The sequence below is a fragment of the Typopeltis vanoorti genome, chromosome 20 (assembly GCF_054136105.1).
Source record: "Typopeltis vanoorti isolate ZY-2024b chromosome 20, IOZ_Tvanoo_1.0, whole genome shotgun sequence".
Taxonomy (NCBI): domain Eukaryota; kingdom Metazoa; phylum Arthropoda; class Arachnida; order Uropygi; family Thelyphonidae; genus Typopeltis; species Typopeltis vanoorti.
Window position 1 is genome coordinate 27,926,525 of NC_143568.1, and position 26,404 is coordinate 27,952,928.

General features: G+C 35.0%; 1 protein-coding gene across 1 annotated transcript in view; it reads right to left on the minus strand.

The window, feature by feature from the left end:
* Window positions 1-651: 651 nt before the first annotated feature.
* The window catches only part of LOC150095299 (calcium and integrin-binding protein 1-like), a 59,011-nt gene continuing 33,258 nt past the window's right edge, over window positions 652-26,404 (minus strand). Inside the window, exons 5-7 of the mRNA XM_090410439.1 lie at window positions 25,803-25,918; window positions 15,575-15,663; window positions 652-1,728 (exon numbers count right to left, since the gene is read on the minus strand). Of these exons, the coding sequence (XP_090266565.1) occupies window positions 1,707-1,728; window positions 15,575-15,663; window positions 25,803-25,918 (227 nt within the window). The 3' untranslated portion in view covers window positions 652-1,706. The remainder of the gene's footprint in view (window positions 1,729-15,574; window positions 15,664-25,802; window positions 25,919-26,404) is intronic.

Sequence of the window (26,404 nt, forward strand, 5' to 3'; positions counted from 1 at the left end):
GAATAACTTTCTTATACAGTTTTTAAAAACTTAACATATTGCACATTAGCATGAACAACTTTATATATATTTTTATATAAAAGGTTAATAATCAGATCTTGACAGCATTTTTACAGTAAACTAGTAACATTATAAATACAGAGATTCCAACTTAACAAGTGGAATCTCTGTATTTATAATGTTATTATAATATAAATGAGATTCCAAAATAATGTCTTGTAAATGCATAAGCATTTGCAAATAGTCTAGAAGGCACTTGTGCGTTTGAAAGTGAGTGAATGTACATGTGGATCATACAGATAAAGCAAAATATATTTTATAACATGTAAAGAATGACTGATCAATCAGAACAGAGTTAAATTTAAGGAGATTCATCAAGTAGGTAAGTTGACATATCTGAGATATGATTTGTTCTTTAACAAAACATATCTCATTTTCTTAATATATGAATTTAATATTAAGAAAAAAAAAGTAAAATTAATTTTTTGCAATGAGTCTTTAGACTCCATGGAGGTCTGGTATTAATAAGAGTAATAATAATTACTTTGTCATATCTCAGTAGTAATTTTAACTAGCATCATCAAAGTAGGAGCAAAACAATTTGAAAAGTAAGGTACTAGAGATGAAACTATAAGAGTACAATGAGTGATATACTTTTTTAAAAAAAATATATAAAATAAAAAATTTACAATTTTTTTTTATGTTATAATCTCTTCCATGAAAGGTTGTAAGACTGAGCACACTATTACTGTGAATGTGTTAAGGGTCAGACAATGCAGAAACCCTCAAAGTGATCAATAACATGCATATGTATCACTCAAAAACATGCAATAAACATTATGCACAAGGGGGGGGGGATTCACACAAAGCCTAATGGGAGGAAGAAGTGGGTGGTGTTATCCATTTAGCCAACTGCAGATAACAACTACAAATGTCCATATATCCTGAAAGCATTTATTCATTTCATTTAGATTTCAATATAGAAAGGCCTTGTATATTCTTTAAACGAATGCCACATTGTAAATTATAAATTTGAACATCTATAAGGGTATGTCTTTCCCCACCTACTGTTTTCTAGCAGTTTCCATGTCTATGTCCTACTTACTGATGCTATTTAGATTAGTGGAATATAAGCAAGTAAATAAACATTTTTATAATAAATTCATCTTATCTACCATTAAAGAAACAAATTACAAATGAATATAAATGTTAAAGCATGTAGATACAATAATTTAAATAAAAATAAAATGGCGAATATTTCTAAAAAGAATATAACTCTGTAACTGATGTATGAGAAACAACTTGCAATTTATATAACACACACACACACACACACACACACACACACACACACACACACACACACACACACACACACACACACACACACACACACATGTAGGTCATAAAATGATATAATAATTTAAAACTAATGTAAAAATAAAGTCTGATAACTTATCATTTAGAACTTCTGATGCAAATAAAAGAAATACACAGAAAATCTCTCTATTTTGCTTTAGCAAAGAAATATACCAATAGAATGCTGATCTGAAAGTAATTTTCACTTGGCCATATAAAAACAAAATGTGCAATTAATTAGTGATTACAATTAGAAAAATATTGCAGAAGATCCAGAGTATGTCTCTGTCCACCTTGAATTGTAACATATATACTGGAAAGACTGGAATGACAGCTGAAATACTCTTTTATAACTGGATGTTAAATGAGCTGAAAGAAAAGGCAGAGAAAACATTGTTACTTACCAAGAAAAGAATTTTAAGTGGTGGCAAGTATTTCAACAATACAATCATAAAAAACAACAAAAAAATGGTGTAAAGAATGAATAATCTAACAATTTAATCTAGAATGGATACTTGCATGCATCAACTACTGTGATCAGTTAGCATAGGATGACATGAAAGGACTGGAGGAGGAAAAAAAAAAAAAAACATTCATACTCACTATGAGCAATAACAAAATCAACCTTTCACTAACAAAAACAACTATTGCATTAATATCACATATAAGAAGGGTCAGCAATGTTGTATCACACCATTTAGAACATGGTAAAGTTTTCAGTTATTTAAATAATGCACATCTGTCTAGGGTTCTGCCAGGGATGTTGATCTCTGGACCTAATTCCTTATATATCATTCCACTTCATCTCATAAGTGTTCAATTAAGTTTAACCCATAGATGTAGGCTGTTATCTTAAAACCAAAGCACAGGAGACTATGCTAAGGAACTCGGAACACCATCTTGTTGAAGTGTGGCCCTTTGCAGTACAATTTCTTAAGTGCATGAAGAAGTGTGGAAATAGTGTGGGAGATATAGTTCTTCAATTCATGTTATTGATAAAACCAACCGATCAATTACATACCACAAAAAACTACTGCTACAACCATTACACTTGCACCTTGCTTTTTAAGTGAAACATGATAGCATTTGCTACACTGTCTCTAGATCCAGGTCGTCTGATCAAATGAAGCAGACTGTAGAGATTCGTTACTCAAATTTACCTATCTTCAGTTTTTGTGGTTTCGGCTGCAACTTTTACTGGTGCTATTGAAGACAGTAAAAATATTAAATGTTTGGAGTATTTCTTCAGTGAGTGTGTTCAAAGAAAGCTGTGATAAGTATTTAAATATGAGTGACTAAAATGGTCCTACCCTGATGAGTCCTTGCACTCTCTGAAGAAGAATACATAATAATGTATACTCCCAGGAGTTGCAAATCTATAATAATATAATACACGAGAGTTGGTGGTGACTGAATCCATGAAGAGTATAAGTGCAGGCAAGGAAGGTGATGAGCATGGTAAAGAAAGAAAAGATGCAGTATGAGAAAAGACTCACTGGTCAGGCCAAGGTTGATTCAGGGAATTTTTCTGCTACATGGCAAGCAAGAGAAAGAATAATTATAGCAGGCTGACATTAGTTGACACCATATGACAACTTTCTAGTTGACACATGGCAGCAGAATAACAGTACAAAGGATATAGTGGAATTATTGAACAAGCACTTTATCAGTGTATATACAATGGTGGTCTGAAAGGTTCTCGGCCTCAAACATAGATTGCAGCATTATCTGCAAGATTTTTTTTTTCTAAGTAGGTACATCTGTCATAAGCATCCATGTGAAATTGCAAGTCATTCTATCAAGTAGTTTATTTTATACAGCTGTATGAAGCAAAAGTGTTATCTATATCCCTTGAAATGGGTAAAATTGAGTATCCTGCGGTTATAAAATTCTTTGTAAAAGAAGGTTTAACAGCAAAAGAAATTCATTCAAAGTTCATAAAGGTTTACGGTCAATCTTCTCCTTCATTTCTGACAATTAAGAAATGGGCTGCAGAGTTTAAACGTGGCCATACCAGCCTTGAAGATGAGCTACGTGAATGATGTCCAAAAAGTGTAACATCACCAGAAATCATTGATCAAGTGCACGATATGGTATTGGATGACAGGTGAGTCAAAGTGCATGAAATTGCTGAGACTATAGGCATTTCAAAAGAAAGTGTAAGATATATTTTGCATGAAGAATTGCAAATGAAAAAGCTTTGCACAAGATGGGTATTGTGCTTGCTCACAGCAGATCAAAAACGCACTTGCATGAAAATCTCTGAACAGTGCTTGGATCGTTTTAACAAGAATAAAACTGATTTTGTGCGTCGATTTATTACTATGGATGAGATTTGGATTCACCATTATGTACCAGAATCCAAACAGCAGTCAAAACAGTGGACAGAAGCCGATTGTTCCGTGCCAAAGAAGACAAAGTCAGTTCCATCAGCAGGAAAGTTCATGGCATTGGTGTTTTGGAATGCTAAAGGGATTTTGTTTATTAATTACCTTGCAAAGGTAAAACATTAACCGGGGAATATTATTCCAATCTTTTAACCAGACTAGATGAAAAAATTCATGAGAAAAGACTTGGTTTACAGAAGGAAAAAAATCATCTTTCATGAGGACAATGCACCTGCCCACAAAGGTGTTTTGGCAATTGGAAAATTAAGGGATCTGCACTATGAATTGTTGCAACATCCAACCTATTCCCCAGATTTGGCTCACTCTGATTTCTATCTCTTCCTTGCTGGTCAGTGTTTTTCTTAGAATCAAGAGGTGAGTGATTCCAGCTGTAGAGGGGTATTTTGCAGATCTTACTGAGAACCACTACAGGGATGGGATAATGGTGCTGGAAGGGAGATTATGTTGACAAATAAAAATAATTTTGAAATTATAAATTCATATTTTCATTGTTAGACCAAGAACTTTTCATACCACCCTCGTACTGGTGTAAATGATACAGTGCAATATATGGAAGGAAGACAAGTATTAGGAGAATTGAAAGTAAAAGAATCAGAGGTGTATCAGTGTTGGTTGTGTTAGATGTTAAAAAAGGTTGTGGGAACAGATGACATATCACCACATATTCTTAAGGAATGTTCTAAACAGTTAGCTATGCTAACTGTTTAGAACATTCCTTAAGAATTAATGAAACAGGTTAGAACATTAATGAAAGTCTTGCAGTAGGTAGGGTTCCTAAGGAGTGGAAAGAAGGCAAACTAGTACCACACCATAAGCATGGTTCTAGGACAGAAGTTTTCAATTATAGACCAGTCTATAAAACTGCAGTTGTAGTCAAGGTGCTGCACTGGTTAGGAATAAAATACAGGATTGGATTGATGGACATGGCATTCTTTATGATAGTCATTATGGATTTGTAAAGGGTTAAGTAAAGTAAATAAGCAAAAGTTAAAAGTAAATTAGCAATTTACTTGCATTTTATGACATATATCACATATACAATGAAGTCCGAGAATATTTTGTGAAGTCAAAGAATATCACATATACAGTGATATTCTTGGACTTCACAAAAGTGTTTGATAGATTACCACATGATAAGTTGGAGTACAAGCTGTGGAGGATGGGAATAGATAGTATATTGTTTACACAGAACAGAGATTGGCTCTCTGAATGATACGCAAGTTGCCTATGATGGCGAAGTGTGTCAAAAATGCAGACCAGCCAGTGGCGTGCCCCAGGGTTCTTTTCTTGGGGCCCCTAATATTTAACTTGTTTGTAAATAGGATATCATGTGGATATCCTATTTACAAATCGGGGATCAGTGGCAGCCAGTACATAAGCACTGCGACACTGCAGCATCCCCAAGGAAAAAATGAAACAATTAAATTTTCCTTGTGATTATAAATAATAACAATGCTTACAACATTATATAAATGCAATACCAAAAATGTTAAAGGTTACAGCTTATGTTTTGACATTGACTGAATAGTTAAAAATGATTAAATAGAAATGTTCGATTAATGCTTTAGATTACGAAACAAATGCACTGTGATCTAACGCCGATATTCATTTGCGCTTGTCATTGCACGTTACAGCATTCCCCATACTGCTCAAATGGCAGTGTATCTTTAGTATGCTTCCGCGCGTTATTTCTGTGTGATGAAATGTTTATTATTGGTGCGTGTTCATGGTGAACTATTTTTTGTAAATCTTATTTTATTTTGTTAAAATAACATATAATTATTTATTTATTATAGATACAAGGCTGAATTATGATGAGTGTCGCTGTTGAAAATATGAAAAGAATTATATTTTTTTCAATTATCGTTACACAAAACAAACACACTGCGATCTAATGTCAGTATTCGTTTGAACTTGTCATTGATATTGATACAAATTTTAATATTGGTGTTTGTTCGTGGTGAGGATAAAATATTTTTAATAAAACAATTTTTAATATGTAAATTTATTTATTAATTAATTCGTTACTGATTAGAGGGGAAAAAAAAGTTTTTTTTTTTTTTTTGTACATGCAGCACCTCCACTTAAAATTTTCACCGGCCGCCACTACTGGGGATCTTCAGTTGTTTGCTTATGATGCAATGTTGGAGAGAATTATAGGTAACACTGCTGATGATAATAATTCCCTTCAGGAAGATTTGAATAGAATTTTGACTTGGACCTTAGACTGGAGTTGCAGTTTCAATATCAATAAGTGCAAGGTGTTACATTTTGGAGTATAGAAATATAAGGCTCTGTGCTATATTGACGGTGCCATACTGCAGGAAGTGGATGAGATTCGAGATTTAGGAGTGATGCTTAACAGCAGAATGAAGTTTAGAGGGCATATTGGAGGTGTTGCAAAGGCTGCACATCATTATGCCACTATGTAGTATTCATACATGTAGGGATAAGGAAGTGGTTGTGCCACTATATAAAGCATTGGTCAGACCACTCTTGGACCATTGTGCTTAAATTTGGTCACCTGGTTTTCAGTGCGATGTGGAAACATTGGAGAAGGTCCAGAAATGAGTGACTAAGAGAGTATTGAGACCGGAATGCTGGCTTTGGAGAAAGGTTGAAGAAATGTGGATTGCAGAGTTCAGTGGACAGAAGGAAAAGAGGTGATATGATAGAGGTGTTTAAGTTAGTGAGAGGAAAATATATACCATATTTTCCGGTGTATAAGACGTTCCTATGTATAAGACGCACCCAAGAAATTTAATACAATTTTCTGGAAAAAACCTAAACTTTACCTAAACCAAAACAACGCTCACAGGCTACTTTGACTGCATGTGTACGAATCATTTTTGTTAAAATGGCAATGCCATTTTGCTGATTTTCTTGCACCCATTTCAAAACTTCGGTCTCTAGTTCTGGCCACTTTGCAATTTTTCTAAGTTTTTCCAAGTGCTTCTTATACACTGGAAAATACGGTGTGTATGTATATATATATGTGTGTATATATATATATATATATATATATATATATATATATATATGTGTGTATATATATATATATATATATATATATATATATATATATATATATATATATAAAGAAAGCCTATAAGACCTGGCTAAAGACAAGAAACTTTGATGTTTATGAAAGATACTGAGACCTAAAATCTGTAACAAAAGCAAACGTTGCCTCAGCCAAAGCTAAGTGGAATTATAAAAAGAGTAGAAGGTGATAGATGAAGAACCAAAGACCATTCCTGGAAGTTAGGTAAGAGTGTGGGGAAGAGGGTTGTGAGAAGTAGATTTTTCACATAGAGAACTGTCAGTGAATAAAATGCATTACCAGAATATGTTGTCAGTTGAATAAACCTCCCTGCCAACTCCATGGAGGGTGAAATAATAATAATAACATTGTAAAAAACTATATTGGATGCCAGGCTGACAAACTGGCTCTATAAAAAACCCCAAAGTTCTTCTAGGGTCAGACTCTTGCAACAAGCCTACTGGAGAAAAATTTATGTCGCATCACTATGTACTAATGACAATTTATTTTGCACAACCTGCTAAGGCATTCCCCTTAAGCAACATGGACCATCATCTCTCGAATGATACGACCAGAATACTAGGGGTTACCTACCAGTGGTTGAGGCAAGTTAAAGAAGCAAGTCCAAATCCAAAACCAGAATATTCAACTAGCAACCATCAACATCGGCACACGAACTGGCTGCAGCCACCAGCTTGCTGACTGTTTAAAAACAGAAAGATTGACATTGCCTGAATACAAGAGACAAGATGGGCTGGCACAAAATATAGAGACATTGGTGAAGGATATAATTAATCTACTTTGGACAAAAGTCTGGGTAAAATGGTGTTGCAGTAACTGTAAGCCAAAGAATATGCAATTTCATCACAGAAGTTGCAAGGATCAATGACCAAACGATCTCTGTTAAGATCAATAAAGGAACATACAGTTTACGAGTTAAGTCTGTCTATACACCATAAACTGGATGCCTACAAAAGGTGAAGGATGAATTTGGAAATGACCTAGAAAGACATCTAACTAACTATTAACAACAATGAACAGATATTCGTTGGAGGAGATCTAAACAGACAAGTTAGCTGAAAAGAGATGGCTTTAAACAAGTGCATGGTGGACAAAGATATAGTGTATGAAATGAGGAATGTACTAACATCCTAGAATGTGCCGAAACCTATGCCTTTGCAGTCAAATACCTTCTTCAAAACGAGAACTTCACACTTAATTATATATAACAGTGGAAATCAAGCCACACAAATTGATTACTGGTTGGTTCGTCAGTGGGATCTAAAATGGATAACCGATGTAAAAGTCATCCCATCAGACAATGTAACTACCCAACACCATTTAATATTAGATACGTGGATCCATCTACACCAGCACTGTATAAGACCACCTATACAAACAAATCATACAAAATGGCAGAAATTAATTGAACATGAAACCCAGCTGACAATTTCACTAGAAGAAGTACTGACTTCTTCTACAGACTTCAACCAAACAACAAACGACATCTGGAACTCATTAGCTAAGTGTGTTAAGACCAGCAGCTGCACTAGGGATCACAAAATCCAGCCAACATTTCATTGACATGCAAACCTGGTGGTGGAACCCTGAAGCACAACAAACTGTGAAATTGAAAAAGAAAGCCTATAAGCATTTTTGAAAATTATGGAGACAACTACCGTGTTTGAATAAAAACTTTAGTTTAATATAACTAAAATCTACATTCGACATTTAGACCTTTATGTCAAGGTCATCTTCTGGAGCATACAACTATACACAGAAAACAAGCTACACTACACTACAATCAAACTGGTTTGTTAAAGATACCGACCAACCACTACAACAATTGTTGACCTGATCTCTGGTGAAAAAAAAAATTATACATCAACGCTAGAGTCCAATTATTAGTGTTATCTGTTGGTTGTAGAAATACATTGGACGCAACAACAAATATCTATCTATATACATATATTAACATCATGATTATACTTGTACATTCCATGTATGGAATGGTTTCTAATACTAGTTGAAGATTGGCTACAGTCCTGACTTATGCTGGATCTTATATATTAGGTAGGCTGAATGTGTGCCATCCAGATCCTTGGAATTTTCATGCCATCTTTGTTGTTGATATTTGTGTGGTTTATCAGGATTTCGCAGGCTTCCTTAAATTTCCTTTCATACCAGGTTTTTGTGTGGTGTAAAGAGCGGGTGCTTTTCCAGTTGATTTGGTGTAAGGTGTTGAGTGCGTGGTCTGAGAGGCCTGCTTCACCATAATGGTTATATTTAATGTGTCTAATGTGTTCTTTCTTGCATATAGGGATTGTCCGTCCTGTTTCACCAATGTACTGTAAGTTACAGGTGCAGCGGATGCAATAGACTCCAGGATGTGCTAATGGGAGGAGAGGATCCTTAGAGAAGTTGAATATGGTTTTAAGTTTAGTGGGTGATTTAAAGGTGGCACTGAGGTTATAATGTTGTAGTAGGATTCTGTTGATTTTTTCTGATAACCCTTTAATATATGGGATGGCTATGGTTTTACTGTAATCTAGATTCATTTTTATTGTTGTTTTATGGAGTATTTTATTAATAGTATTTTTGTTATAGCCATTATTTATAAATGTGTCGCTGATGATTTTTAGTTCTTGTTTCAGGGCTTGTTGGTTAGAGTAAATTGTTGTAGCTCTATTTTTAAGGGTGTTAATGACTCCATGTTTTTGTGATGGGTGGTAGTATGAATTAGCATGTATATATTGGCCAGTGTGTCAGTTTTCGGTAGACCGTGAAGGATAGACTGCCTGAAGGAAGACGTGTGACTAGTGTGTCTAGGAATGGGAGCGAATTTTGATTTTCGATTTCGATGGTAAATTGTATGCATTCGTGTTGTTTGTTCGGGTGGCTAAGGAATGTGTTTAGCGTTTGTCGCCCATGCGGCCAGATCGCGAACACGTCGTCAACGTATCTAAGCCAGACCGTCGGTCTTAGCATGGCAGAATCAAGAGCCCTTTGCTCAAAGATTTCCATGTAGAAGTTAGCGATTGGGGGGATAGTGGTGAGCTCATGGCTGTACCTTCTTTTGTAGGTAAAATTTGTTTTGCCACACGAAGTGACTGGACTGTAGTACGTGGGAAAAGATGGCTGTAATGTCGGGCGGAAATTTGTTCTGTAGTAGGAGAATTGTGTCATTGATGGGGACATTAGTGAAAAGGGCAGAAACGTCGAAACTGACTAATAAGTCGTCTTTGTCGAGTGTTATGTTCTTAATTTTGTTTATAAAGTGTTGTGTGTTTTTTATGTAGGAGGGGGAATGGCCTACCAACTCCTTGAGTGTTGCCGCTAATTTCTTGGCTAAGTGGTAATTGAGACTGTCTATTCCTTCCACAATTGGTCGAAGGGACACATTTTGTTTGTGTATTTTCGGGACTCCATATATTCTGGGGGAGCGGGCGTAGTGGGGTTTGAGTTTTTTAACTGTCTGGTGGCCAAGAAGTGACGGACTTGAGTAGTTTCTCTGTTTTATTCTTTATCCTTTTTGTTGGGTTATAATTTACCAGCTTATATGTGTTGTTATCAGCTACTAGTTGATTCATCTGAAGTACATATGTTGACCTGTCAAGGACGACAGTGGCATTGCCTTTATCCGATTTTGTTATTATTATGTTTTGTTTGGTTTTTAATGACGTAATTGCTGCTAGTGAATAAAGGCTACTGATGCTACTGAATAAAGGACTTAACTACACAATAGCACCTAAAAAGGTAAACAAATTGGATTTTATCTATCACATAAAAAGAGGCATCAGATCCCCTACCTAACAATATAGCTGATAAAATACAATTAGAAACTAGTAATGTCCTGAACACTAATAAAACCATACAGAACAATCTCACAAAAACAGAACTAGCAGCAATTAAGTCATTAAAAGTCAAACAAAACATAATAATAACAAAATCGGATAAAGGCAATGCCACTGTCGTTGGCATTTGGCAGGTGCATTGTCCTCATTAAAGATGATTTTTTTCTTCTGTAAACCAAGTCTTTTCTCACGAATTTTTTAGTCTAATCTCCCTTAAGACTAATACGTTTATTCCAGTGCCATCCCATCCCTGTAGTGGTTCTCAGTAAGATCTGCAAAATACTCCTCTACATCTGCAATCACATCTTGATTCGAAGAAAAATGCTGACCAGCGAGGAAGAGTTCCAGTTTTGAGAAGCAATACAAGTCAGAGGGAGCCAAATCTAGGGAATAGGGTGGATGTTCCAACAATTCATAATGCAGATCCCTTAATTTTCCCATTGCCAAAACACTTTTGTGGGCAGGTGCATTGTCCTCATGAAAGATGATTTTTTTCTTCTGTAAACCAAGTCTTTTCTCATGAATTTTTTAGTCTAGCCTGGTTAAAGATTAGAATAACATTCCCCCATTATTGTTTTACCCTTTTCAAGGTAATTAATAAACAAATTGCCTTTAGCATCCCAAAACACCAATGCCATGACTTTTCCTGTGATGGAACTGACTGTCTTCTTTGGCACTGAACAACTGGCTTCTGCCTACTGTTTTGACTGCTGTTTAGATTCTGGTGTGTAATGGTGAATCCAAGTCTCACCTATAGTAATAAATCGACACAGAAAATCAGTTTTATTCTTGTGAAAACGCTCCAAGCTGTTCAGAGATTTTCACGCGAGTGCGTTTTTGATCTGCTGTGAGCAAGCACAACACCCATCTTGTGCAAAGCTGTTTCATTTGCAATTCTTCGTGCAAAATATATCCTACACATTCTTTTGAAATGCCTATAGTCTCAGCAATTTCATGCACTTTGACTCACTGGTCATACAATACCATATCGTGCACTTGATCAATGATTTATGGTGTTGTTACACTTTTTTGGACGTCATTCATGTAGCTCATCTTCAAGGCTGGTACGGCCACATTTAAACTCAGCAGCCCATTTCTTAATTGTCGAAAATGGAGGAGAAGAGTGACCATAAACCTTTATGAACTTTGAATGAATTTCTTTTGCCATTAAACCTTCTTTTACAAAGAATTTTATAACTGCACGATAATCAATTTTATCCATTTCAAAGGATACAGACAACACTTTTGCTTCAGACAGCTGTATAAAACAAACTACTTGATAGAATGACTTGCAATTTTGCATGGATGCTTATGACAGATGTACCTACTTAGAATAAAAAAAAAAATCTTGCAGATAGTGCTGTCATCTATGGTCGAGGCTGAGAACTTTTCAGCCCACCCTCGTACCATCAATCTGGCTAACCAGTATAACAATTCCCATCTGGAAAGGCATGGGGAGACACTGACTGCTCAAACTACAGACCAATTCGGCTACTTTGCAATACAATGAAGATTTTCGAATGGATACTTGATGCATGCATTAGAGCCATTGTCAAAATCTCACGAAATCAGTGTAGATTTATTAAAAATTGTGGAACAGATCCAAACCATGCAATCTATTGCACGGATTGCAACAAATCAAAATGTCACCAGCACAGTATGCTGCATAGCAGTAAACTAACATCTTACCAATAAATTATGTGGGATCTCCACAAGGGATCTGCTTTTGGACCCCTGCTCTTCATCCTCTGTATGGACACCAACCAAGGACATCCAGAGGACACATCCCTGAACACTATTATATGTTGATGATGTAATACTTTGCATTACATCGCAAAATGAACTCCAACATCTCGTATAGAAATGGAAAACCCACTTATATGAGTTTGGAATGAAACTTAACACCAAGGAGACAGAATATATGCAAGAAGAAGGCGACCAAACTGATGGCAAGCTCATAATAGATGGCATAGAGGTGAACAAATGCACCCAGTTCAAATACCTAGTGTCCAGGATTAGAGCAAATGGCAATACAACAACAGATGCCAAAGTCCAAGTCAACGTCTGAGTTCAAAGTAAGAAGATCCCGACTATACTTAAAATCAAAGATCTAAAGAACAGTCAGACCAGTAGCCATGCATGGAGCTGACCAACATGTTCCCGACTCTCTGCACAGACTTATGTCTTCTAGTAAAATGCCAAAATAATAATAATAATCAAATTCTTGATATGTCTTCCCTAAGGTTGCCTTTCATTCATGGCCTACTGCAAACCTACACACACAAGCCAATACATACATAAAAATTCATACCACCAACACAAAAACTAGAAATCATCAGCACCCTCAAATATAGAGTCCTAACAATTTGCACACCAATGAGCAAGTGCTGAACAAAGAATATGAAGTTATTAGCCAAACATTTATAAAAAAAAATGGCTTTAATTAAAAAAAAAAAAAGTTCACAATCCTTCCCAAAAATACCATTAAAAGCAAAAAATGATTACAAGAATGCCATAGCCATACTATACATTAGGGGCATATCAGAAAAAATAGAACACTACATAAAAACAAGATTAAGGCAACCGTCAAAATTAAAAATTATAATCAACTCATCCAATTTTTTTAAACCCACCCAGGGGTTTACAAAATTTAACCTACCCTACATAAGGGAAATAAGTTGCACCATCCCAATAAGAAAAGATGAACATAAATGACACATTAAATTCCTCCACTATGGTAAAATAGGCCTGTCAGACCTTGCACTTAAAACATGTTACAGAATCAATTAGAAAGGCACCAAGTTCCTTACACCACACCAAAACCCAGTTTGAAAGAAAGCTCAAAGAAACCTGTGAGATGCTAAAACATCATCTGAATCTAAACAAGAATGATGGATTAATAATTCTAAGAATCTGGATGACCCATCTTCAATCCATATAGTATCCAGAACAACTCCCAAACATAAAATTTGTTTATAAAATAAACAAATATATAATTTTTATTTTATTTTGTGAATGAATGTATATTTTTGTATATATTTTGTTCAGCAATTTTTTTTTTTTCACCAGAGGTCACACTAGGGTAAATGATTAACAAAGCATTTAAATTTATCTTACTTTTGTGTTGTGTCATGTAGCTTGTGTCGTATGCATATATATGTTTTCTTGATGATGACCTCAATAGAGAGGTCAAAACGTCAAGTGCTATTTCTTAATTATAAGTAAAGTAATTACTCTAACATTTGTCTCCATAAATTTTTACTATGAATGTTTCTTGAACAGTTGCATTCTCTGTGAGAAAAGCTGTTCCAAGCAATAGAGGGAGATGTAATGAACTAAGAGGAGGGAAAGTTGGTATGATTGGTTTGAAGATGAACAGTAAATAGAGTGTGATCAGCTGCTTCTCATGTTCTTATGGTCTCAGAAGAAAGTAAAGGAATGATGATTGTCAGTTCAGCAGAACATCTATGAGAGGTGTGTGTGTGGGGGGGGGGAATTCATGGATAGCATCAAGCATTTTCAAGGATGATTATGATGCATTACCACAAATGTAGGAATGGTATTTAAGGTTAGTAGATTTGGGACTAATACAGTGTTCACATTTATATTGATAAGAAGTGTCTAGAGAAGCCAAGGATAACAAGTTTTTGGTAGCTATGAATGTGATGTTTGTACCAGGAAAGGCTAAATATATGCAAATCAACCCAGTAGAGAAATCTGAACTTGTTTAAAGATTAGAGAATTATCAAAAGGTAAAGGAAAGCAAAGTGAGATCTTTCTTGCAGGAAATAAGGGAGGACTCTGTGTTGGTAGCAGTGATGTTCATAAGTTTATCCTTGCCTTACAGAAGAATGGAGAGGAGCTCAGAGTTCAAGACACTGATTAGAAGATCTTGAAGGTTAGAAAATTATTGTACACTAAAAGGTTTGTCCAACAAAAAAAAGGAATGGAGTACTATCATCTGGGATGTTGTGGACTGAATATGTGATCGGTGAAATCACGTACTAATAAGGTCAGCACTAAAGTACTCCAGGACATCCGGTGTATGCTAGCACTAGTGGGGAAATATGAAGAAGGGAAGCCATCACCACGACTGACAGTGAATGACCAGAAAGAAAAAACTGGAGACCCAATTGCAAAGGATAGGAAGACCATAAGATGGTAGTTTGATAAGTTGTCATCTGTGTTACACCTGATCTAAATTTTGCCCAGGCTTGAATCTTAAAGTGAATGATGATTAGGTTAGGTTGTTTCAAATTAAGGCCAAAGCAACCAGCATTGAAAATAATATGTCTGTTTTTCTGGCTAATTTTGCCTGTTTTGCAAGATGAAAAATTCAAGTTTCCTAGAGGAAGAATCATGCTATTTCCATATGAGATCAGTTAACTCATCTTCAGTTGAAAGCTCTATAAATATTTTATACATCCTAGACCAGATTTGAACCAAGGTCTTTCAAACAAAGGGCATTATCAATATTGACTGAGTTACAAAAAACTGGGTGGTGATGGTGAAGTGCTTTGAATTGAAAGTGGTGGAATCCATATTGCTGGTCATTAATTTGATGGCAGGCAAGCTAGTTAGACTATGTTTTGAATTTTTCTCCAAATTATTAGTCTTACACATATTTGAGAGTTTAACCCATGTGCCAAACAATTACTTCAGTGTTGTCCCCAAGAAACCACTATTTATGTCAGCTAAGAAAATCAATGAAAAATTAATATATGAATATTATAAAAATAACATTTGTTATTAGTGAGATAGCACATGAGAATCCAGTAAAAATTTCATGAACTAAAAAAAAGACTGAATGCTTTTCAAGATAATTAAATTAATTTAAATTTTAAATAAAATTTTATTCAAGGGAAATTCTAGGGAATATGCACCTCAACTAAAATAATAAACATACATACTTCATGAAATCTGGTGATTTTGAAATGACGTGTTCAAACTCAGCATATGCCAAACAGTTGTCCTCATCTAAGTCAGCCTCAGATAACAACTGCAAAAAATAATCCAAAAATTAAAATGTCTGCGAAACACGTCAATAGTTTCATATAAATTATGAATATCCCAAAATAGAAAAGTATAAATATATTGTATTTTTCGCCTGATAAAAAGTGCTTTTTTTGTACCTAATATTTATCTGAAAATTAGGATGAGTCCTATAAGCCAAATGCATCTTACAGTGGGTCTTATACACTGATTTTTTTTTTAAATGTATGCACAGTTACGGTGCATCATCGCTTGTCAGCAATGCACGATCAGTTTGAATAGTTGCATGGTCATTAACAGTCACACATTTAAACTAGTAATCAATACATTATTATATTTAAATTTTTTTATAACCCATGGATTCTATGAAGCACAGATATAGCTATAAGATTGCAATTAAGCATAGCGTGATTGAGTATGCAAAAAAAGAATGGCAATAGGGCAGCAAAGCGCACGTTGAGCCCCTGCCTACAGAAAAAAATGGAACGAATTTGGAGGAAATAAGAGCAGCAATTAATAGAACCAAATTTTAAAAAACACAATCTCTGCAGAAAACCAGCAAAATGACAGGAAAATGAAAATGAATTAAAAACTTGGATAATGAATCAAAGAAAATCAGGTTGCTGCGTATCTACAAAAATGATTATTTAACGAGCAAAATTATTGGTAACAGAAAGAAATATCAGCAATTTTACAGGGCTACCATGGTACTTTAGATTTATGAAGAGAAATGATGTATGCATGTGCAAAAAAGAAAATATCACAAAAAATGCCAGATGATTTGAAAATAAAATTATTTTGAAATATATATGAAGATGAATAAAAATTTCAAAAGAAGATTAATGAAATTTATAAAAATTATTTTGTTTATATATATATATATATATATATATATATATAAAATAGATTAAATGTCTATAAACTGATTATCTATTTTTAAAAAATATGACTCCCAGTCTCACCTCATATATATATAGGGGTGCTTAAGGGTCAAAGCTGTATAACTGAGAGGAGACCTCCACATAGCCTTTAAAGGAATGCGGAGAACCGACCAGGGCTTCTGACCTAATGTCTAATCCTCACCTTCTCGTGGTGCACTCTGTTGGGTATCTATTTGGATACTGAACGAACAGGGATGGGCTGGCAATTTGAGATGTAGCTGACCAAATGGTATTCTTATTGGTTAAACCAAAATAAAAAATGATGGTACAACATGACAAAATTTCATGCCGGCTGGGGCGTCGCCAGGTTAAACAAGGCCCCCGTTGTTTTCGCCAGGGAACCAGGGCGAACAGCAAAAAGTCAGCTACTGGAACAAATCTGAAAACACACCCCAACTCAACATCACCAGAGTTAAAGATCAGTACTATCAACATAAGAAGCCTGAATGGCAAAGAAATGGAGTTAGCTGAGGAATTAGATAAGTACCAGATCGACATAATAGGAGTGACTGAAACAAAAAAGACAAAAACTGGTGAGATCTTTCTGAGCAATAAATACAAAATGTTATATTCAGGCAATGACAATCAAGGAAAAGGAGTATCAGCCATAGTATTCAACACAAAATACGAGGCTAATCTTCTTGAATGGCAGTCAGTCTCAAGTAGAGTAATGTGGCAAATATGAGAATGGGGAACTGTACAATGAGACTTATTTGTGCCTATGGTCCCACAGAGGGTTCTAGTAAGGTAGAAGTGGAGGAATTTTTTGAGGCTTTAGAAAAAGCAACTGACACAATGAAAAAGGAAAAGTTGGTCCTTGTTGGGGATCTAAATAGCAGAGTAGGAAGTGATTGTCAGACATACAAAAATATATTGGGAAAATTTGGAGAAAAGAGCAAAGCTAATAATAATGGCAAATATCTGTTGGATTTCTGCTCAGGACATGGACTGGTTATTACTAACACCATGTTCCAACATAAAAATGTGCACAAATTCACATGGAGAGAAGAATCAAGGAATAAGAAAAGTCTCGTTGATTATGTTATTGTTGATAGTGATGTTTTCTCCCTGGTGCAGGACACCAGAGTGTACAGAAGATTTGAAATTGGAAGTGATCACTATTTAGTCTTGAGCAGGATAAAAAATTTAATTTCATATTGAAAAGAATAACATGTAAGAAAGTTTTAAAGTGAATAAAAGTTGAGCAGCTCTCAGATGTGAACTGTAGACTAAAATACACAAAGATTATTGAAGGAAAAATGAAAGAGTTTGAGAAGGAATCAAACCTTGTAGATTCAGCCTTGAAGAAAACCCTGATTGATTCAGCTAGAGAGGCATGTGTTGAAGTAGTCTGCAAGGATAGAAAAAGAAGAACTCCATGGTGGATACAGGAAGTTAAAGAGGTAGTGAAGAAAAGAAGAAAGCATATCAAAAGCTCCTGGCAAATAAATCAGCTTGTGCTCTTAGAGAATACAGAGACAAATGCAAGAATGCTAATACTGTGTAAAACTAGCTAAAAAAAATTCATGAGAGGACTTTGGCAAGAATATAGAAAATAAATATCAAGAAGGTGGCAAAATATTCTGGAAGATGTTGAAGAAGCTTAGGAATGGAGGAAAGAGTGCCGTAAAAGGAATTAGAGATGATAAAGGTGACATGAAAACGGGAGAAAAAGATATCCTTGAAGTATGGAGTAATTACTTTGAAAAACTGCTAAATGAAACAAGTATTGATGACAGCACAGTGATAAAAAACATTGACCAGGCATGCAGTCAGAAATACATATCCATACTTGAAGTGGAAAAAGCCATCAAAGGCTCGAAATGTGGAAAGGCAGCAGGAGTAGATGATATTTGACCAGAAATGCTGAAGTATGGTGGTATAAAAGTCTTACAGTGGCTGCACTGCATAGTTCAGAAAGCCTGGACAGAGAGACGAATTCTCGATGATTGGAATAGAGCTCTCATAATACCCATATATAAAATGAGAAATAAAACTGAATGTGAGAATTACAGAGGTATTTCTCTACTGAGTGTTCCTGGCAAGATCTATGCAAGTATACTTGAGAAATGGTTGAGAAGAATTGTGGAAGAAAAGCTTGGTGAAGAACAAGCTGGATTCAGGCCAAATAGAGGCTGTCAGGATCAGATCTTCACTTTACGACAAATAGTCGAGAAAGCATGGGAATATAACAAAGATCTGAATTTAAGTTTTGTCGATTTGGAAAAGGCATATGACAAGGTGCCAAGAGAGAAGCTATTCAATACGTTGCAGTTATATGGTGTCAATGGGGCATTATATCAAGCAATACTTAGTCTTTATTTGAGTTGTGAGTCAGCAGTTAGAATTGAAGGAAGTACAAGAAGATGGTTTAATGTTAAATCTGGTGTGAGACAAGGATGTACATTATCCCCTCTGTTATTCATTATCTATATGGATCGCATTATGAAAGAAAGTGGTATTAAACATGATATCAAAATTGGAGATGTTAATGTCAGCTCTTTGCTTTATGCGGATGATGTTATACTTCTAAATAAATCCGCTACAAGTCTGCAAGATTCTCTGACTAAATTGAATAACTGTTGTAATAGATATGGTATGAGGGTCAGCAATAAAAAGACAAAGACATTGAAAATAGGCAGAATCATTGAAAATGTTAACTGTGTTGTGAATGGAGAACCTGTGGAACAAGTAAAACATTTCAGCTACTTGGGCACGATTTTTAGTGAAGATGGTAAATTAAATATACTTGTATGGTATGGTGGGAAGTCAACTGAATAATTTCATATGGAATAAGAGAGAAATTAGTCGGAACACTTAATTAGCTGTATACAAGACAGTGTTCAAACCAGTTTTAACTTATGGATCTGAGAGCTGGGTCTGAAGTAAAACACTTGACCAAAGACTAGAGACCGCAGATATGAGAGTCCTGAGAAAGATTATAGGCGTGAACAGATGGCATCAATGGCAATATCATATTAAAAACAAGGATATTAGGAAAGAACTTGACATTGTCAACATCCAGGAATGCGTTAGCAGAGCTAATCTTAGGTGGTATGTTCACTTAAACAGAATGGGCGAAGAAAGATTAGCAAAACAAGTGTTCTCTGCCAGGTTGGCAGCAAAACGACCTAGAAGAAGACCAAGATATAGGTGGATTGATACGGTACAAAGAGCCTGAGACGATAGAAATATAAGATCTGATAATGTTGGAGTCTTGAGAAGTAACAGACTGATTTGGAGGAAAATTGTAGATAGGAAGTTAGTAATGATGTAATTTTTTTCATGTAGTACTATCATATCCTGTACACCCCTTGAGGGTACATGGTAGGAATTTGATGATGATATATATATATATATTACATTTTTTAATGATTTTTTAAGAATAATTGTTTTTTATCTAATAAATGGATAATATTAAAAAAAGTTTTAATATTATTAAAATTTTAAATTAAAAAAATAATATTCACATGAAAAATTTGATACATAATTCGTGCATCTTATACTGTGAAGATTATTTTTTCCCAAAAAAACTCGACATGAAAAATGTGATGTGTCCAATACAGCAGTGCATCTTATAAGCCAAAAAATATGGTATGTGGTGCCATAAATTTATTGATAATGATCAGTTATTAATTTATGAAATGTCCTAAACATCACCATATAATCTATCAAAATGTGTTTTTTTTCAACAGTTGTATAATACCAGCAGAAGGAAATATAGTATGTTTATGCAACACATTATAAATAATAAACATCATCATCATCAAATTCTTGCAATGTAGTACTATCATATCCTGTACACCCCTTGAGGGGTGTACAGGATATGATAGTACTACATGAAAAAAATTACATCATTATTAATTTCCTATCTACAATTTTCCTCCAAATCAGTCTGTTACTTGTCAAGACTCCAACATTATCAGATCTTATATTTCTATCGTCTAAAGAACTTTGTACCATATCAATACACCTATATCTTGCTCTTCCTCTGGGTCGTTTTGCTGCCAACCTGGCAGAGAACACTTGTTTTGCTAATCTTTCCTCGCCCATTCTGTTTAAGTGACCATACCACCTGAGATTAGCTCTGCTAACACATTCCTGGATGCTGACAATGTCAAGTTCTTTCCTAATATCCTTGTTTTTAATATGATATTGCCATTGATGCGATCTGTTCACGCCTATAATCTTTCTCAGGACTCTCATATCTGTGGTCTCTAGTCTTTGGTCAAGTGTTTTACTTCTGACCCAGCTCTCAGATCCATAAGTTAAAACTGGTTTGAACACTGTCTTGTATACAGCTAATTTAGTGTTCTGACTAATTTCTCTCTTATTCCATATGAATTTATTTAATTGACTTCCCACCATACCAGCTTTGCTGATTCTGTTGTCTATTTCTATATTTAATTTACCATCTTCAGTAAAAATCGTGCCTAAGTAGCTGAAATGTTTTACTTGTTCCACAGGTTTTCCATTCACAACACAGTTGACATTTTCAATGATTCTGCCTATTTTCATTGTCTTTGTCTTTTTATTGCTGACCTCCATACCATATCTATTACAACAGCTATTCAATTTAGTCAGAGAATCTTGCAGACTTGTAGCGGATTTATTTAGAAGTATAACATCATCCGCATAAAGCAAAGAGCTGACATTAACATCTCCAATTTTGATATCATGTTTAATACCACATTCCTTCATAATGTGATCCATATAGATAATGAATAACCATATAGATAATGAATTCAAGAATGTACATCCTTGTCTCACACCAGATTTAACAGTAAACCATCTTCCTGTACTTCCTTCAATTCTAACTGCTGACTTACAACTCAAATAAAGACTAAGTATTGCTTGATATAATGCCCCATTGACACCATATAACTGCAGCGTATTGAATAGCTTCTCTCTTGGAACCTTGTCATATGCCTTTTCCATATCGTCAAAACTTAAATACAGATTTTTGTTACATTCCCATGCTTTCTCGACTATTTGTCGTAAAGTGAAGATCTGATCCTGGCAGCCTCTATTTGGCCTGAATCCAGCTTGTTCTTCACCAAGCTTTTCTTCCACAGTTCTTCTCAACCATTTCTCAAGTATACTTGCATAGATCTTGCCAGGAACACTCAGTAGGGAAATACCTCTGTAATTCTCACATGCAGTTTTATTTCCCTTTTTATATATGGGTACTATGAGAGCTCTACTCCAATCATTGGGAATTCGTCCCTCTGTTCAGGCTTTCTGAACTATGCAGTGCAGCCACTGTAAGACTCTTATACCACCATACTTCAGCATTTCTGGTCGAATATCATCTACTCCTGCTGCCTTTCCACATTTCAAGCCTTTGATGGCTTTTTCTACTTCAAGTATGGATATGTATTCCTGACTGCATGCCTGGTCAGTGTTTTTTACCACTGTGCTGTCATCACTGCTTGTTTCATTTAGCTGTTTTTCAAAGTAATTACTCCATACTTCAAGGATATCTTTTTCTCCCGTTTTCATGTCACCTTTATCATCTCTAATTTCTTTTACGGCACTCTTTCCTCCATTCTTAAGCTTCTTCAACAACCTCCAGAATATTTTGCCACCTTCTTGATATTTATTTTCTATATTCTTGCCAAAGTCGTCCCATGACTTTTGTTTAGCTAGTTTTACACAGTGTTTAGCATTCTTGCATTTGTCTCTATATTCTCTAGGAGCACAAGCTGACTTATTTGACCGGAACTTTTGATATGCTTTCTTCTTTTCCTTCACTGCCTCTTTAACTTCCTGTGTCCACCAGGGAGTTCTGATTTTTTTATCCTTACAGACAACCTCACCACATGCCTCTCTGGCAGAATCAATCAATGTTTTCTTCAGAGTTTGCCACTGAATCTCCAATGTTTGATTCCTGTTCTCAAACTCTTTCAGTTTTTCTTCAATAATCTTTGTGTATTTTAGTCTACAGTTCACATCTGAGAGCTGCTCAACTTTTATTCGCTTTAAAACTTTCTTACATGTTATTCTTTTCAATATTAAATTCAATTTTATCCTGCTCAAGACTAAATAGCGATCACTTCCAATTTCAAATCCTCTGTACACTCTGGTGTCCTGCACCAGGGAGAAAACATCACTATCAACATTAACATAGTCAATGAGACTTTTCTTATTCCTTGCCTCTTCTCTCCATGTGAATTTGTGCACATTTTTATGTTGGAACATGGTGTTAGTAATAACCAGTCCATGTCCTGAGCAGAAATCCAACAGATATTTGCCATTATTATTAGCTTTGCTCTTTTCTCCAAATTTTCCCAAAATATTTTTGTATGTCTCACAATCATTTCCTACTCTGCTATTTAGATCCCCAACAAGGACCAACTTTTCATTTTTTATTGTGTCTGTTGCTTTTTCTAAAGCCTCAAAAAACTCCTCCACTTCTACCTTAGTAGAACCTTCTGTGGGACCATAGGCACAAATAAGTCTCATTGTCCAGTTCCCCATTCTCATATTTTCCCACATTACTCTACTTGAGACTGACTGCCATTCAAGAAGATTAGCCTCGTATTTTGTGTTGAATACTATGGCTACTCCTTTTCCTTGATTGTCATTGCCTGAATATAACTTCAAAATGTACAAATTTGTATAATGTTTGTTATGTCTATCATTTGATAAATTTTATATTTAGTTAATGTAAAAAAGATAATCTAAAAGTTTCGGAATTCTGAACTTATTTTATCAGTTCACAAAATTGAAACCGAAAAACATTTTGAAACAAAACACAGTCAGTTATTATCACAAGATTAGTAGAGTGAATTAAGCCACTACAACAAATGCCTGAAGGGTTCTGGCAAAAGTCTTACATCAACAATGATATATTAAAAGAAACTCATTAAAGCAAACTTTGTATTATAACAACTATTTATTTGGTCCCTATGTTTGAAAGTCAACTGTACAACATAGTATATTCTAAAAGATTATCATTATTTCTTATTGTATCCTCAAGGACTATGATAACAAAACAAGATTAATTTTACATTATAATTTGCTTTCCATCCACAATTTTCTTCCACATTAATCTTTTATTTGACCGGTCTCCAAAATAGTCAAATTATATGTTTTGTACTTCTAAGGCATTATTAACTGCATCAATCCACCTAAATCTTGGTCTTTCTCTGGATGTTTTTTCTGCCATCTGGACATCACACACCTACTTTGCTAATCTTTACTTCCTCTCTCACTCCCATTTTTTAAATGACCATACCAAACAATATCAGCTCTGCTCACAAATTCTCGAATGCAAGGCCATCAAGTGCCTTTCTAATATATTGATTTTTAATGTGATTCTGCCATCAATATCATCTTTTCAATCTTTTTTTTTTTTTTCAGAATTTCATATCTGTAGTCTTCATATAAATGCTTTATTTCAAACCAAACTCTAAGATCCATAAGTTCAAAGTTCTTTGTGCCCTGTCTTGTGCATTATTAGTTTAGTGTTTTGGTTATTTTTATAAGTTCATAGACAGAAAATTCTTCAGTACATATGATTAGAGCAAGGAAAAATTAGGGATCAACACTGGAAATTAAGTAAGAGTGTAGTAAACAAAGAGAAGAATAATTTTTTTTGCTTAGAGAGTAATGACATGAAGAATAGGTTGTCATTTTGTGAATGCTTTGTCAATGAATTAAAGGCTGCAAGTTTGAGTCCTGCTGTGGGCATGGATGTTAGTCACTGTCTGTGAAAATACTAGCAATGGTGGTGGGCAGTAGTGGCATTGGTGTAGATGATGATAGTTGCAGTTCGCTGTAGTTGGTGGAATGTGTGATGGAGATGGAGTTGTTTCAGATTGAGAGAGAGCAGGTGCTCTCTCTCAATGAGTCTTTGAACTCCTTGGAGGTGTCACGTAATAATAATAATAATAACAACATTAATGTTAGTGGATCTCTCGGACCCCATGGAGGTGCCCATATATAATAATAACATTTTCTCTCTAATTCCATATAAATTTATTCAGCTAACTCACAACCATACCAGCTATGCTTATTCTATTATCTATTTCCATATTTCATTTACCACCTTCACTAAACACTGTAACTAAAAAGGTTGAATTGCTTTAACTGTTCTATAGGTTTTCCACTGAGAATGTAGTCGATGTTTTTCATATTCTTGCCTACATCACATTTTTTTTCCAATTTTATTGCTGATTTTCATACCAAATTTTTTACAAGAGTTATTCATCGTCCCAGTGGTGAATTTTGGAACTAACCCCCCCGATATATCACTTCTGCATGATGCATAATGTATTCCTGCAAAGTTTTGCAGGATTTAGATCACTGGATGGCACTCGGGATACTTTAATTTTCATCACTCTATACTTCGATTATTAGAACAGCAAACTGCCTTCCCAATGTGGTCAGACAAACAGTAGAATACTGTAACATTAGGAAGCATGACTGGGGATTTAAAAGATTTGAAGGATGGTGTTTGTTGTATGTAAAGGTTGAGAGAGTGTAAGATGCTTAGAGAGAGAGAGAGAGAGAGAGAGAGAGAGAGAGAGAGAGAGAGAGAGAAAAGAAACTGCCTTTTGATCAATTGCTTTCTCAATGTCAAAACAACTCATTGAAACAATTATTCATTGTTCAAAAGAAAGATTGTTCAAAGGAAAGATACTTTCCTTAAGTGCTGGTTGGAGAGTAGAGATGCTATCCACATGCCCACCATGCCATCAACTACTGCTTCTACAAACAATGAAATAAAATAGCAGATGAAAGACTATTTAACACACACACACCATATATATATATATACTAGGGGGGGTCTGTCCTCCCTGACGCCTACGGCATCCCCCCCAAGTTCCAGATTGGTAGGCCAGTTCTCCTTGAATTCTGATGACTCGAATTTTGAAGACTCAACACTTAGGGTAGCCCCTGAGTGTCGAGTCTTCAAAAGGGGTTCCTTCCCCCGAGGGTTCTCCTTGAATTCTGATGACTCGAAAGGGGTTCCCCCCCCCCCCCGAGTTCTGGACTGGTAGGCCAGTTCTTCTTGAATTCTGATGACTCAAATTTTGAAGACTCAACACTCACGTTTCAAATAACTTGACAAAAAACGTGACACAAAAAGTTACATAAAAACGTAACATAAAAAGGCTTGTCATTTTATATTATAGAGTAGATATATATATATATATATGATTTGAATAATAACTGAAAAAAAAAAACAATGACTTACATGATCAATTAACTGTGACATCTCCATCTCATTAAGTGAAAGTCTACCAGGCTCAGTTAATCGTTGGATAAGTTCCTTTAAATCATCAATCGATATCATGTCATCATCATCAAAATCTAATAAAAAAAATACCTATAAACAAAATGCTAGTATCATTGTTTGTAACAAATTATTGTAGATAATATGTGGACTACCTAGAATTATCTGTGCTTGGTTGGCTGAGTGGATAGCATTTGCCGCTCTCTGATTGACAGACTATGGTTGAATCCCACTGCAAGTATTTATCTCTGTGAATATCTTTAAGGGGCTGATGATTTTTGTCGTTCAATGTGAGATCATTAAACAATACATGATTTATCTTGAAAGTGTGAGAACACCACCACTACCATCCTGTTCTGGATGCCTGAAGTTGCCATAAAAAGACCCACCATGGTACTAATTTGTGGATGGGATTCACATAAATAAAATAATACTAATATGTTCTGAAATGGAGTTATCAGTATGGCTAGTTTTAAGAATTTTAATAAGCTGAATGATTAAATTTCAGCACTGAGATTAACTGGCAATGCCATTTTGACATTAAACATTACCAGTTCTGGAAA